Genomic DNA, 14,445 nt, shown 5'->3' on the forward strand with positions numbered 1-14,445 from the left:
CAAAATTTAAGGTATGTTTAAAAAGAATAAGTCTTCCTTTAGAATATAAAGAATAGAACTATAATTAGCCTTGCTAGCTAATGCTTTTGGGCTTTGGCCAAGAGCCACTGATTAACCAAATTACTTAGCATCTTTCAGAGAAATATGTAGTTATAAAAGTAAACTGGTTTTTCTCTAACCAAACCAGAAAACTATCCATATGAACACCAATTTCTGGAAAAGGATAACTAATGCATGTTAAGTATTTTAACACACAAACACACACACACACACACACACACACACACAGAGATTTTTAAAGGATACCTAATGATAACAGAGTCAGTTTATTAAAAGAATGATAACATTAACATTTTAAACATTTTCTCCCTAATCAGAGCAAAACAAGATCGTTGGGGAACTATGAACCTACCATCGCATGTAAAGGTAACTGGTAGCTGAAATCCTTCAATTTCAATGGAGACCTTCACGCTAGCATTTTCTCCACATATGTTTCTTTGCACTGTGACTGGACTTAACAAATAGCCTGGATTTGTGCAGTGATTGGTATATGGAAAGCTGGCCTTCAATCTGTTCACAAAAAACAAGAAATTAAATTCTTTTTTTGAAAGCTGCATTTGAGAGCCCTGAACAAGGCTTTGCATGCTTATAGCCATTCAATTCTGTGTTATTGTCCAATTCTAGAGCAGCTCAGGAGAAATACAATGAATGGACCCCTGTCAAAACTCCAAAACACCACCATTTGCCTTTTAAATAAACAGAATCCAAGGAAAGAGATTAAGTACTGCCAGGACAGCTCTGGTAACACTATCAACATCAACAAAACACACACTGGATACACAGCATTAAATGAGGTTCTCTGCTTCAGATTTTTGGCTAAACAGTATAATTTCACTAAATGTACATTTTTAATGAACCACTGACAATACAGGTGATAGCCCTAAATTGTAACTGCCAGAGGGATGAAAAGTTTGTTGTCTTTTTAAAATCTTTTTTTCTGACATCCTTTTTCCTACACACTGTTTTTGGTTGTCAGCATGATAGAAAAACATAGACAATGGGTTTTTACAGTGCTATGAGGCCTTTATTCCCTCAAAGTGATTTCTAAGACTTAGGGAATGGCAAAAAAATTGCCTGTGAAGTATTCTTGGTATTCATAGTAGCACAATACTTTAAATTTAAATATATAAGCCAGGTGTATGGCTAATCTCCAGATAGCACTTCTATTATCTGAAGACCAAGGAGGATTTGATGCCTTCTTTAAACCCGTGGGCTTCCTTTAACTGACTTTCTTCTGGAAGTTAGAAGACAAATTCCACTTCTCCCATCTGCTTTTCACAGGGCTATAAAGGGAATGAATGCTGGAAGTTTTATCTATTCGCTTCTACAGAGATTAAAATAATCAAGTTATAGGAACAGAATACAATAGTTTGAGTTGACAGTAAGAAAGCCTCTGGAGAGGCAGGCAGCAAGTGTAACTATTTGTGCTCTACCGCTAGAGCCAGACTTCCCAAGTTTAAATCCTGACTGTACTACTGACTAGCTGTGTAATCCTAGGCAAGTTATTGAATCTCCGTGTTGCTTCAGTTTCCTCTTCTATAAACTGGGGATAATACTACTACTAACTTCATGGGGTCGTGAGAATTATGTGAATTAAGTTTATAAGGACACTCAGAACAGTGTCTAGTACATGGTAAGCTTTATAAGCATCGCGTCAAATAAATGAATAAATGAATAAATCTGGTTTCTGCACTGTGATCTTAAGTGCCACAAAGGATCCAATATTAAAAAGAAATGTAATTGAAAAAAAAGGTAATATAAAGTAATAAACTTAAATTGATGTTGGAAATGCACCTTTAGATATGGACACATTATCTTCAAATATCTGATTGTTGCCAAGCTTACCCCTCTATAACACAATGACAAGACCTTCACAGGACCCAGCCTAAGATTTTTTATTGTTTCTCACATACTTGGTATTCTTGTTTCCTATGAAACAAGAAATACCATATGAAATAAGATACTTACAGCAAACCACATAGATAAGTAATATATAAAACACTAAAGAACTTTATCTATATCCAAGGAAGCCTTCAATTTTCAGAAATCCTTAAGGATGGTAAAAGGAAAATCAGAAATTCCTGATGACAGTTCAGAAAACAAGAATTTACTGGACAAAAATTCTAGTGATAAAAAGTTACATATAAAAATGAGGGTTTGGGGCTTCCCTGGTGGCACAGTGGTTAAGAATCCACCTGCCAATGCAGGGGACACGGGTTCGAGCCCTGGCCCGGGAAGATCCCACATGCCATGGAGCAACTAAGCCCGTGCACCACAATTACTGAGCCTGTGCTCTAGAGCCCGCGAGCCACAACTACTGAGCCCGCGTGCCACACAACTACTGAGCCCGCATGCCACACAACTACTGAAGCCCGTGCACCCAGAGCCCATGCTCCGCAACAAGAGAAGCCACGGCAGTAAGACTGCGCACCACAACAAAGAGTAGCCCCCGCTCACCACAACTAGAGAAAGCCTGCACACAGCAACAAAGACCCAACGCAGCCAAAAATAAATAAAAAATAAAAATAAATAAATTTATTTTTAAAAATGAGGGTTTCTAATTGAATTGACACTACTTTATAAGAAACTTGAGTCAGCGTCATTTAGAATAAAATTAACTAAATGCAGAGGTGAAAACCTATAGGGAATCCTTGGGATCAAGACACTTTTGTAGAATATAAATATTAGATTGGAACCATATATGAGGAAAGGAAATTAAAGGCTATTCAGAATGACAAGTGTAAAGTGTAGTTTTTCATCTTACCCTAGGAGACCACAAATGAAGCAGCAAAAATTTCCACTGGTATCTGACCTTCCTCTGAGAACTTTCTCTGGACCTATGTAACTAGTAGATACAGCAAGTTTTGTCAATTATGATGAGTGTGAAAGGAAAGAAAAAAAAAGAAATAAAAACCAAAAAAAATACAGTAATAATTAAATGTCCTAATTCAAAGTATTTTACAGAACTTTAAACTGAAAGTGACCCTTGAGATCACTAGTCCAACTCCCTGATTTCACAGAAGCAAAAAAAACAAGGCCTAGAAGTAGGCTTATCTGTAAACAAATATCGTCCTGACAATCTTACACTAATGTCATAGCTGAATTTAAATAATTAAATTAATCATTTTAGGAGATTTCAAAAAATGAAGCATTGACTAAGAGTATAAATACTTGTTTTTAAAATCTGCACACTGGAAAAAATAGAAAGTGACATTAATTTCTTCAAGACATCAAGACTTCTCCTGACTCCAATCTCCAAGGTCAGAGGGGAATGAAAGAATTTTCTAGAACATGGCTTCAAAAACACCTCTGCCTCTTACTTCTCTGAAACATTTGTTGCAATCCCACTCTAACAGAAATAAATTACAAAAAGAATTCATTCTCTCTAGTTCATCTGAGGTTTTAATTTTACATAAGCCATTTGTGTGTGTGTGTGCGTGCACGCATAAATAAAAATGATCATTTTAGCTTAGTGGCAGAGTTTGTGTAAATAACACTAAGATTCAAATGCAGAAAAAAAGGCAGATCACAGAGAGCCTAATTTCTCAACATGCAAAGCTTAAATGCAATAGTCACTCAACACAGTCTAATAGAGAAGGCTTGTTTGGAAAGAAAATTTTGAAAACTCGATGAACACATATCAGATTAATACCAAACCATTAAGATAAAATACATATCAGATTAATACCAAACCATTAAGATAAAAGATTATTTCCAAACTGTTAACCACACATACATAATGGTATAATGGAACAAAGGCACAGGTAATTTCTAATACATGCAATTTGCATTCTCAGTCACCTAAATGTCTCTTCTATTTTAAACATCTACTGAAAAATATGAGTTTTAAAAACACAGTTAAGGGTAACCTTTTCAGGAAAGAAAAAGTGACTCTACTGATATTTTTCTTCTTTTTTTTCCCCTAAGGTATCCTGAAGAAAAGGAATGCTGGTTAAAAGGTGACACACAGGAAGACAGAATTTTAATGAAATGTTACCAATAGTCTAGAAAGTCTAGTTAAATATTAATAAGTCCCATATCATAAAAATGATGAATATACTCGAAAATGATCTGGGAACCCCAAACTCTGCTTTGCTTAAACCACACTGGGGAAAATACTGGATTCAGAATAAATCTCCCAGTAGTGATCTACTTTTCCTTCTTTTTTAAAAATAAATTTGTTTATTTATTTGTTTGTTTGTTTTTGGCTGCGTTGGGTCTTTGTTGTTGCACACGGGCTCTCTCTAGTTGCCGTGAGCGGGGGCTACTCTTCGTTGCGGTGGGTAGGCTTCTCATTGCGGTGGCTTCTCTTGTTGTGGAGCATGGGCTCTAGGTGTGTGGGCTTCAGTAGTTGTGGCATGCAGGCTCAGCAGTTGTGGCTCACAGCTTAGTTGCTCCGTGGCATGTGGGATCTTCCCGGACTAGGGATCGAACCTGTGTTCCCTGCATTGGCAGGCAGATTCTTAGCCACTGTGCCACCAAGGAAGTCCCTACTTTTCCTTCTTTTGATAACAGATCTCATCCAGTTGGCCACAATGTTTGTTGTTCCACTCCCTCCTTCCGTGGGATTTTTCTATCTGGTGCTGACTGAAAGGACTCTTTCCTTTCTGCTAACAAGACCATTAGAATATCAAAGTCTAAGCCATCAGTGGCTATATTCCCTGCCTTCAAAACTCCATCTGTAGTAGAAGCCAACATGCATGGTGAAAGGGCCCAGGGAGAAAAGGGAGGAAGAAGAAGAGTCCAAAGGGAGTAGGGATCAATTACAGTGTGTGAATTCCTGGATCTTGCTGTCACTGAGCTCTGCCCCATCCTCCCTCTTTCTGCGATACGGGTTTGTGAATCAATACATAACCTTCCTTGATTTATGCTAGTTTAAGATGGGTTTCTTGCACTCAGAACAGAAGTCCTCACTAATACAGTGATATGATGGAAAGAAAACACACCGAACCAGAGGTAATGGAGACCTGGCTCTGTTACAGACTAGCTGAGTAAACTTTGGTAGGTAACTTCTCTGAGTCTCAGTTTCTTCGTGTATTAAGAACACTGGACACATTTAGGATTAAAAGAACATTTTAGAAATGCATTTTTCTAACCTTCAGAAAATATATTTGCTCCTCTAATCTTGCTTGTTATATCATCTCTTAATTCTAAGTAGGACAATATTTTGAATGCTAGAAAGCTTATGGCAAAACTAAGTTTCCCTATAAAGGAAAAAAAGGCAGGGACTTCCCTGGTGGTCCAGTGGTTAAGAATCCACCTGCCAACGCAGGGGATACGGGTTTGATCCCTGGTCCGGGAAGATCTCACATGCCGTGGAGCAACTAAGCCTGCACGCCACAACTACTGAGCCTGTGCGCCTAGAACCCGTGCTCCGCAATAAGAGAAGCCACTGCAGTGAGAAACCCACGCACCTCAACGTGTGCAGCAATGAAGACCCAGCACAGCAAAAAAAAAAAAAAAAAAAAAGGCATTTTCTGGGCTTCCCTGGTGGCGCAGTGGTTGAGAGTCCGCCTGCCGATGCAGGGGACATGGGTTCGTGCCCCGGTCCGGGAAGATTCCACATGCCACGGAGCGGCTGGGCCCGTGAGCCATGGCCGCTGAGCCTGTGCATCCGGAGCCTGTGCTCCGCAACAGGAGAGGCCACAACAGTGAGAGGCCCGTGTACCGCAAAAAAAAAAAAAAAAGGCATTTTCTAATTCTAATGAAACTTCTATGTTTAAGCCATATTCTCCCTCAGTAATAGAGTATCAGAAATCTACTGTCTGACCTCAATTTTTTCTTCTGAATACTCAGAACACTAACAGGTTCAACTGTAGTTTGTGTTAATGTACCAATTAACTGATTGTTTTGACATTTTAGCCACAGGGAGAAAATAGTTAAAACTTAAAAAATTTTAGAATTAGTAGCACTAATCTGGTTAAGATAGATTTTTAAAAATTACTTAATAAAAAATAATCTTTATAAAGAAAAATTCCTTACTTTGTAATGGATTGACAAAAAGCTGCCACTTCCTCATTCTGTACTTCAATTTCTTGTAGAAGAGAACTTTCAGCTGGCAAAGTACTGGTCCCATTTGGGCCTTTCTGTAATGAAAAAGAGTGTTTTTATTTTAAGAGTAAACGATCCCCAAAACACTAAATAGCAATATAGCACAAACACATTTTTATGAAAATATGTACAAAAATATGGAGGTAAAATAAATCATATCAGTAACAAAGTTTTAAAGTATGGATTTCTATCTTTATAAAAGTAATGCCAACTAAGCCTTTTAATTTTGGCCAGGCTGCATGTCATGTGGGATCTTACTTCCCTGACCAGGGATTACCCCGCACCCCCTGCATTGGAAGCACAATCTTTAACCACTGGACCGCCAGGGAAGTCCCGAGCCTTATTTTAAAGTTCATTGGTTTTACTTGCTCAGAAGTAGAAATAGGACTGGGAGTCTGGACTACTACCCTGCGCAAGTCCTCCCGCTGCTTTCCCTGCTGTCCACCCCTCTTGGCTCCGTGATGCCCGTGGACCTCAACAAGCGGTCCGGGCCTTTGAGCCTGCAGGAAGTGGATGAGAGGCCGCAGCACCCACTGCAGGTCAAATATGGCGAGGCGGTGGCTGATGAGCTGGGCAAAGTGCTGACACCCACCCAGGTGAAGAACCGGCCCACCAGCATTGCATGGGATGGCCTTCATCCAGGTAAATTGTATACCTTGGTCTTGACAGACCTGGATGCTCCCAGCAGGAAGGACCCCAAATACAGGAAATGGCACCATTTCCTAGTGGTCACCATGAAGGGCAACGACATCAGGAGTGGCACGGTCCTCTCCGATTATGTGGGCTCTGGGTCTCCCAAGGGCACAGGCCTTCACCACTACGTCTGGCTGGTTTATGAGCAGGACAGGCCACTGAAGTGTGATGAGCCCATTCTCAGCAACCGATCTGGAGACCACGGTGGCAGATTCAAGGTGGCGAATTTCTGCAAAAAGTATGAGCTCACAGGCTTCCCTGGTGGCGCAGTGGTTGGGAGTCCGCCTGCCAATGCAGGGGACACGGGTTCGTGCCCCGGTCCGGGAAGATCCCACATGCCGTGGAGCGGCTGGGCCCATGAGCCATGGCCGCTGAGCCTGCGCGTCCGGAGCCTGTGCTCCGCAACGGGAGAGGCCACAGCAGTGAGAGGCCCACATACAGCAAAAAAAAAAAAAAAAAAAAGTATGAGCTCGGGGCTCCGGGGGCCGGCACGTGTTACCAGGCCGAATGGGATGACTATGTGCCCAAACTCTACGAGCAGCTGTCTGGGAAGCAGAGGAAAGCCAGGAGATGGACATCGTCCCAGAGTCCCCAAGCAGTGTTTCAGTTTAGTGGTGCATGTAGATTTCTTCCCTTCCCCCTGCCCCGAGGCCTGAGCAGTAAGATTTAGGTTTAGGGTGTCTTTTCCTTCTGCCTGTCCTCTATAATTCTAGGGGGTTTATGTTTTGATCAAATTTGAACTCCGTTTTGGTGGGGGATACTTTGGTACTAGGATGGGGTCATCAAAATGTTAATATACGAATAACAACCCAGACGTTAAAGAGGAAAAAAATTCTGGTAAAAAGACCAGGTCTGCAGTATTAGAACAGAGCATCAAAGAATCTTTAAGGGAGGTTGAAAAAAAGAAAAGATTGATTGCCTCTGCCTTTGTGAGCCCAAGCCCAGGGCTGTGTGTGACGGCATCTTCTGGCATTTGTTTTCAGGGCCCTGTCTCTCACTAAGACAACCAGGGGCCACTAGCCCCCAACGTGATACATCTCAGGCTGGTTATTGGCTGTCAGTGTCCCGCTCTGGCTCCTTTAAAGAGCAATACTGGAAAAAGCAATAAGGAAAGAGTCACTTTGCTGTTAAAGCTTGGCCATCTAGATGAGCTGCGGGGCTGAGTGAGAGGTCATCAGAAATCCGAAAGTCTGTGCGCATTAAATTGATCACTCATCGGTGTAAGAAAAGCTGGTCTGGAGTTGCTGAATGTTGTGTTAATTCTGCTATTTGCTTATAGTTGAAGAAAAATAAAAACATGTGTAGATGGAAAAAAAAGTGGAAATAGGCTGTAGTTTGTATCAGTCAATAAGAATGGAACGCTAAAGACATTTCCATTCAAAATCTTCCAGAAATGAACACTTCAGAAAGTTAACAGCTGAATGAAATTAAAGAACTAGGCTTTGTTTTAAGAAAATGAAGATATCAAGCCCATTTGGGACTCCTCTAATAAACCAGGAATTCTATATATTCAACTTAGGTCTCAAATTCCAAGACAGCATCTGGTTCTTTATGTCAGAGAATGAGTTTTAGGAGTTAGTGGGCATTTTCTATGTTAATAAACTTGTACAAACACCCTGACAGTCCTTCAAAAGTTAAGTTTATGTCTGATCAAAATTTGTGTGCAACATTTAGGAAGATAAATTCACTACCCAAGCACAGCCAAGCAGCAGAGTTCATTTAGAGGTGTTTTGACTTACTACGTAAAAATACTTGATTTAGCACAAATTTCAAATGTAAATTTCCTTTAAAATTAAAATGGGAACATTCTCAATTAAAACTTGAGTGAATGAGAACACAGTGTATAAATTTCAAGAGTTGTAATGGATTTCCATAACCATGGCAAACAAGAAGATTTTGTCAGAAAATTAAACTGAAAATTCAGGACAACAATTCCTTTATTAATTTACTGCTTTTATAATGTAGCAGAGCCCTTTCTGCTAGAATGTGATATGTACATGGGGAAGTGGCCAGCCTTGAGTTCTAGAAAAATCGCTACTACAAATAACAGAGCTCATGGGAAAAAGAGAGTTAAGGCAGACTACTCAAAAATCAGTGTAATCGGGCTTCCCTGGTGGCGCAGTGGTTGAGAGTCCACCTGCCGATGCAGGGGACACGGGTTCGTGCCCCGGTCTGGGAAGATCCCACAGGCCGCGGAGCGGCTAGGCCCGTGAGCCGTGGCCGCTGAGCCTGCGCATCTGGAGCCTGCGCTCTGCAGCGGGAGAGGCCACAACAGTGAGAGGCCTGCGTACCACAAAAAAAAAAAAAAAAAAAAAAAATCAGTGTAATCAAAGCCCTAACTAAAACAATAAGAAGTCTTTACAGAAACACTAGTGCAATTAAATCTCCACGTGAATTTGCACCTTGAATTATGGTCTTCGATCCTCTGAAGCCTCCTTAAACCGTGGAGCTGCTGCTTCCTAATTTGTTATATGGATTCTGAAGGGCATTTGCTTCTAGCGAAGACCAATTTCAATGAAGTTAAAAATATACCCCAGGATGTAGACTTCTTCACCAAAGTTCTTAATGCAAACAGAAATGTCTTCACAGCTTCTCTCTCTGCACTCACTGCTTCATCAGAATGCTTAACCCTGTGGAATGTGGAACTGTTCTTGTAGCCACCATTTTCACTTCTGCCGGACTTTCAGTGTTTTCCTAATATCTTCTTGTATTACTAAGACATTCCCTTTAATTATGAGTTTGTTCTAGATTGCTTTGAAATGCTAATATGCTGGGAAAGATTATTTTTGAACGAATGCTACCTTCCCATTATACTGACATCAATCCCATATTTACCAATTACAGAAGTTAATGTGTTACAGAAACAAGTATTGTAGCAAATAGACCATACTACCTGAAAAACGGATTTTTTTTTTTTTTTTTTTTTCGGTACGCGGGCCTCTCACTGCTGTGGCCTCTCCCGTTGCGGAGCACAGGCTCCGGAGGCGCAGGCTCAGCGGCCATGGCTCACGGGCCTAGCCGCTCCGCGGCATGTGGGATCTTCCCGGACCGGGGCATGAACCCGTGTCCCCTGCATCAGCAGGCGGACTCTCAACCACTGCACCACCAGGGAAGCCCTGAAAAATGGATTTTTATATTTCTAAAGAAATCCTCTGGTTTGCCACTCCAAGTTTGCCACAATCTAATCCAATAGTATTTCCCAGAACTTCCCAAGTGAATATTATGTCCAAGTTAGCTTGAATCATATCCTGTTCCTATGAAATACAAACTGAACTATCTTGCCTCTGAATCTTTGTCTTCAATGTCTTCCTCCTAACCTTCCCTCACAACACAAGTCAAACAAAGATCTATTAATTTTTTAAGGCCCAATGGAATGCCACTTCATCTACAATGTCTTTTATGAATATTCACTATGAAGCATTTCTTCCCTCCTAGCATTTCTAAGTACTTAGTCTGAACCAAACATCATTATCATTACATCCTGTTTTATATTTGTTCTAATGTGAAAGCTCCTTAAAGACAAGAATCAAATTTAACTGAATTTCATATTTTTGTAAAACTTTATATCCAGTTCATAAGGAACCCAACCATTGGTTCAATTTGTTAAATGTTCTGCTCCCTCTAAAAACAAGTTAAAATTTACTTCCATATAACCAATGAATTTCCCATAGCAATCATAAAACAATGAAAAAAATATAAGGCACTATGTAGTTCCTTCAACTGTCTCCTAAAAAGAACAGCAGTAATTTTCATAATTAATATCTGATTCTATAAAATCTTTTTTCTAATTATTATTATTATTAAAAATAATATCTAAATTACAGTGAGATACCACCTCACACTTACTAGGATGGCTACTATTAAAAACAAAAAACAGAAAACAAATGTTGGCACGGATGTGGAGACACTGGAACCCTTGGGCACTGTTGGTAGTAATGTAAAATGGTGCAGCCACTGTGTAAAATGATGTGGTGGTTTCTCAAACAATTAAAAATAGAATTACCATATGATCCAGCAATTCTACTTCTGGGTCTATACCCAAAAGAATTGAAAGCAGGTATCAAAGAGATATTTGTACATCCATGTTCATAGCAGCATTATTCACAATAGCTAAAACATGGAAGCAATCCAAGTATAAACCAACAGATGAATGGAAAAGCAAGCAAAATGAGGTATACAGTGGAATATTATTCAGCCTTAAAAAGAAAGAAAATTTTGCAATATGCTACAATATGGATGAACCTTGAGGACATTATGGTAAGTGAAATAAGACTGTCACAAAATGACAAATATTATATGATTCCACTTATATGAGGTACTTAGAGTATTCAAAATCATAAAGACAGAAAGTAGAATGGTGGTTGCCAGGAGCCAGGGGGAGGGGAGAATGGAGAGTTACTACTTAATGGGTATAGAGTTTCAGTTTTACATGATGAAAAGAGTTATGGGGATGGTTGGTGGTGATGGTTGCACAACAATGTGAATATATTTAATACCACTGAACTGTACACCTTAAAATGGTCAATCTGGTAATTTTGTTATATGTATTTTACCACACAAAAATATATCTAGCAATTACTGAGCATTTCTTAAATGTCAGGTTCTGCTGTAAGAAATTTACAGTCATGTATGTGTGTGTGTGTGTGTGTGTGTGTGTGTATATATATATGTATGTATATATTATTTATTTCTCACAAAGCTCTAGTAGGTGGTAACATTACTATTATCCCCATTTTACAGACTAAAAAAATGAGGCACAGAGAAGTTAATGAGGCACACGAGGTCACATGACTAATATATTCAGAGTTAGGATTTCAACCCAGGCAACCTAGCTTACTCACTATGCCATTCTAGTACCTCACAACAAAGTTTCCTGAAAAAAAAAAACCTTTAAAACACAAGAGAAAAACAGCATTGTGACCTTTGCAGGAGGAATGCTATAAAAAAATCCGTATTTTTGTTGACCTAGTAACCATCTTTCCTTCTTTAACTCTGTTTGTTTTTCATGTTCCACTTATTAATAGATTTTGAATCTCCTTAGTGGCATTTCTAGATGCTTTTTTTTTTAATCAAAAAAGTATTTTTTTACAGTGCCTTTCATGTATTAGGTCCTTCCTTTCAAGCAAGTTATAAGTTTCAATTGATGGTGACAGAAATAGATTATAATAACTAATTATCTAGTCATACATCAAGGTAATAATAGAATCTGGAAAATTAACACAAATGTTCTGCTCACAAAGTAAAAAACAGCTGGGCTGCCAATGATTTCATCTTTACATTAACATTAGCATTTTTTGTTTTTCTCCACTCTTTCTGGAACCAAAAACATTTTTTTTTAAATTTCACATCTACTCCCTCAACTCTTGCTCCTGATCCCTTCCTCAAACTCCAAACAACTTAAGCATCAAAATCATCTCTTTCCTCCACTGATCTTGCACAAACTTTTATGCAGCACTCACAGCTTTCTATTACATACTGCAGTTATATGCACATATATCTTGTCTCCCCCTTCTAACCCGAGTTCTTTTTTTTTGTTTGTTTGTTTTGTTTTGTTTTGTTTTGCGGTACGCGGGCCTCTCACTGTTGTGGTCTCTCCCATTGAGGAGCACAGGCTCCAGACGCACAGGCCCAGCGGCCATGGCTCACGGGCCCAGCCGCTCCGCGGCATGTGGGATCTTCCCGGACCGGGGCACGAACCCGCATCCCCTGCATCGGCAGGCGGACTCCCAACCACTGCACCACCAGGGAAGCCCCTAACCCGAGTTCTTTAAGGATGAGGTCTATGAATGGTTAATATTTGTAGCCCACACATTTTGTCCTCAAATATATTTTTAAAAATTTTTAATAAGAGCCTTTTTAAAAAATATATATAAATATTTATTTAATATTTATTTAAGACCCAGCAAAGCCGGGTCTTAGTTGCAGCATGCAGGATCTTCATTATAGCATGCGGGATCTTTTAGTAGCAGCATGTGGGCTTCTTAGTTGTGGCATGCGGACTTCTTAGTTGCAGCATACAAACTCTTAGTTGTGGCATGTATTCAGGATCTAGTTCCCCAACCAGGGCCCCCTGCATTGAAAGTGCAGGGTCTTACCCACTGGACCACCAGGGAAGTCCCCTCAAATATTTTTCAATGAATGAAAGAGACAAATGATAATAAGAAAAAATCACTAATGTCATTATCCAATATATGAAACAAAGAGGTTTGTGGGGGAAGATACTGAGTTCTCTAGTAAATATTTTGGGTTTGGAAATCCATGTAGATGTTTGGTCATTATCTAGAAATACTCTATTACAAGACTCTATTCCAGAGCTAAAGACAAAGAACTGGGAATCATCCAATTTCTGCACTTTTCTACAGGGAAATTTCTCACTGCTAATTGTTGTCAGCATCCATCAGGATCACTGACAGAGCAATATCCCAACCAAACAGACTTTGGGTCCAAGTTCCATCAACAGGAGACAGTCTCTTCAGGAGGCTGAGGGATACATAAGGGACTGCACCTACTGGACATCAAGCTGGGACATCTCTTTATACACATATGAATGGAGAGAGAGAGATTTATTATAAGAAATTGGCTCATGTGATTATAAAGGATGCCAAGTCTCAAGACCTGCAGTCAACAAACTGGAGACCCAAGAGAGCTGATGGTATAGTTCTAAGTCTGAGTATGGCAGGCTCAAGACCCAGGAAAAGCCAATGTTTCAGTCTGAGTCCAAAGTCAGGGAAAAAACCCCAATGTTCCAACTCAAAGGTAGTCAAGTTGAAGGAATTCCCCCTTTTTTGGTGGTAGGGTCAGCCCTTTTGTTCTATTCAAGACTTCAACTGTTAGGGTGAGGCCCACCACTTTAGGGAGAGCAATCTGCCTTTACTCAGTCTACAAATTCAAATATTAATCTCATCCAGAAGCATCATTACAGACATACCCAGAATAATGTTTGACCAAATGTCAGAGCACCCCATAGCCCAGTCAAACTGACACATAAAATTAATCATCACTGCATCTCAACCACAGACAGCCAAGGAGTCTAGATCAGTAGCTTTCAAACTCTATCTCAGAGCCTCAAGAATAAAGCACTGACCAAGAGAGAACAGATAAGATATACTAAAAACAACCAAAAACAAAACCTTGGGGGAATGCCTATGTTTAGAAACTAGACAAGGAAAACGATTCAAAGATTACAGGAGGAAAACTAGGAAGTAGATTTAACTAGGGCAACAGAAGAGAAGTTTCAAGAAAGGAACATGGTCAATTGTTGCAAATGAAGCAATAAGGATGGACAGTGAATATGGTTACTAGGCTGGCAATTAGTATTCATACTACCAGAAACAAGTTTCTGCAATATGATAGGATGTTGAGGGACTGGAAAAGCAGTAAGTACAAATTCCACTTTGAAGAATAATCGTAAAAAATACTTTGGGGAGACAGGAACAAGAAAAGAGGTGAAAGAGTTAAGTTTGGGAAAAGAGAAGGAATATCTCTTCCCTCCAAACCAGAAAGAAGAGGCAAATAAATCTGAGGTGGGCAAGTACATACAAAGAATAACCTTGACTCCACTATTTAAAAAAAAAAAAAAAAAAAAAAAGGTAATTGGAAGTCCTAGCCAGAGCAATTAGACGAGAAAAAGAAAAGGAATCG

General features: G+C 39.7%; 2 protein-coding genes across 5 annotated transcripts in view; one reads left to right on the plus strand and one right to left on the minus strand.

Moving 5' to 3' along the window:
* The window catches only part of PIK3C2A (phosphatidylinositol-4-phosphate 3-kinase catalytic subunit type 2 alpha), a 168,262-nt gene that overhangs the window by 51,435 nt on the left and 102,382 nt on the right, over positions 1-14,445 (minus strand). For all 4 annotated transcript variants that reach the window (XM_082628636.1, XM_082628635.1, XM_082628637.1 and 1 more), the window contains exons 3-4: positions 6,043-6,146; positions 413-570 (exon numbers count right to left, since the gene is read on the minus strand). In XM_082628636.1, the coding sequence (XP_082484762.1) occupies positions 413-570; positions 6,043-6,146 (262 nt within the window). The remainder of the gene's footprint in view (positions 1-412; positions 571-6,042; positions 6,147-14,445) is intronic.
* Positions 6,573-7,474, plus strand: LOC309807966 (phosphatidylethanolamine-binding protein 1-like; the record flags this gene model as incomplete). Its single annotated transcript, XM_082627979.1, has 2 exons — positions 6,573-7,042; positions 7,246-7,474. 2 exons carry the CDS (start codon positions 6,573-6,575, stop codon positions 7,472-7,474), a joined length of 699 nt encoding a protein of 232 aa, XP_082484105.1.

The sequence above is a fragment of the Mesoplodon mirus genome (assembly GCF_964341445.2).
Source record: "Mesoplodon mirus genome assembly, chromosome: 7".
NCBI classification, from domain to species: domain Eukaryota; kingdom Metazoa; phylum Chordata; class Mammalia; order Artiodactyla; family Ziphiidae; genus Mesoplodon; species Mesoplodon mirus.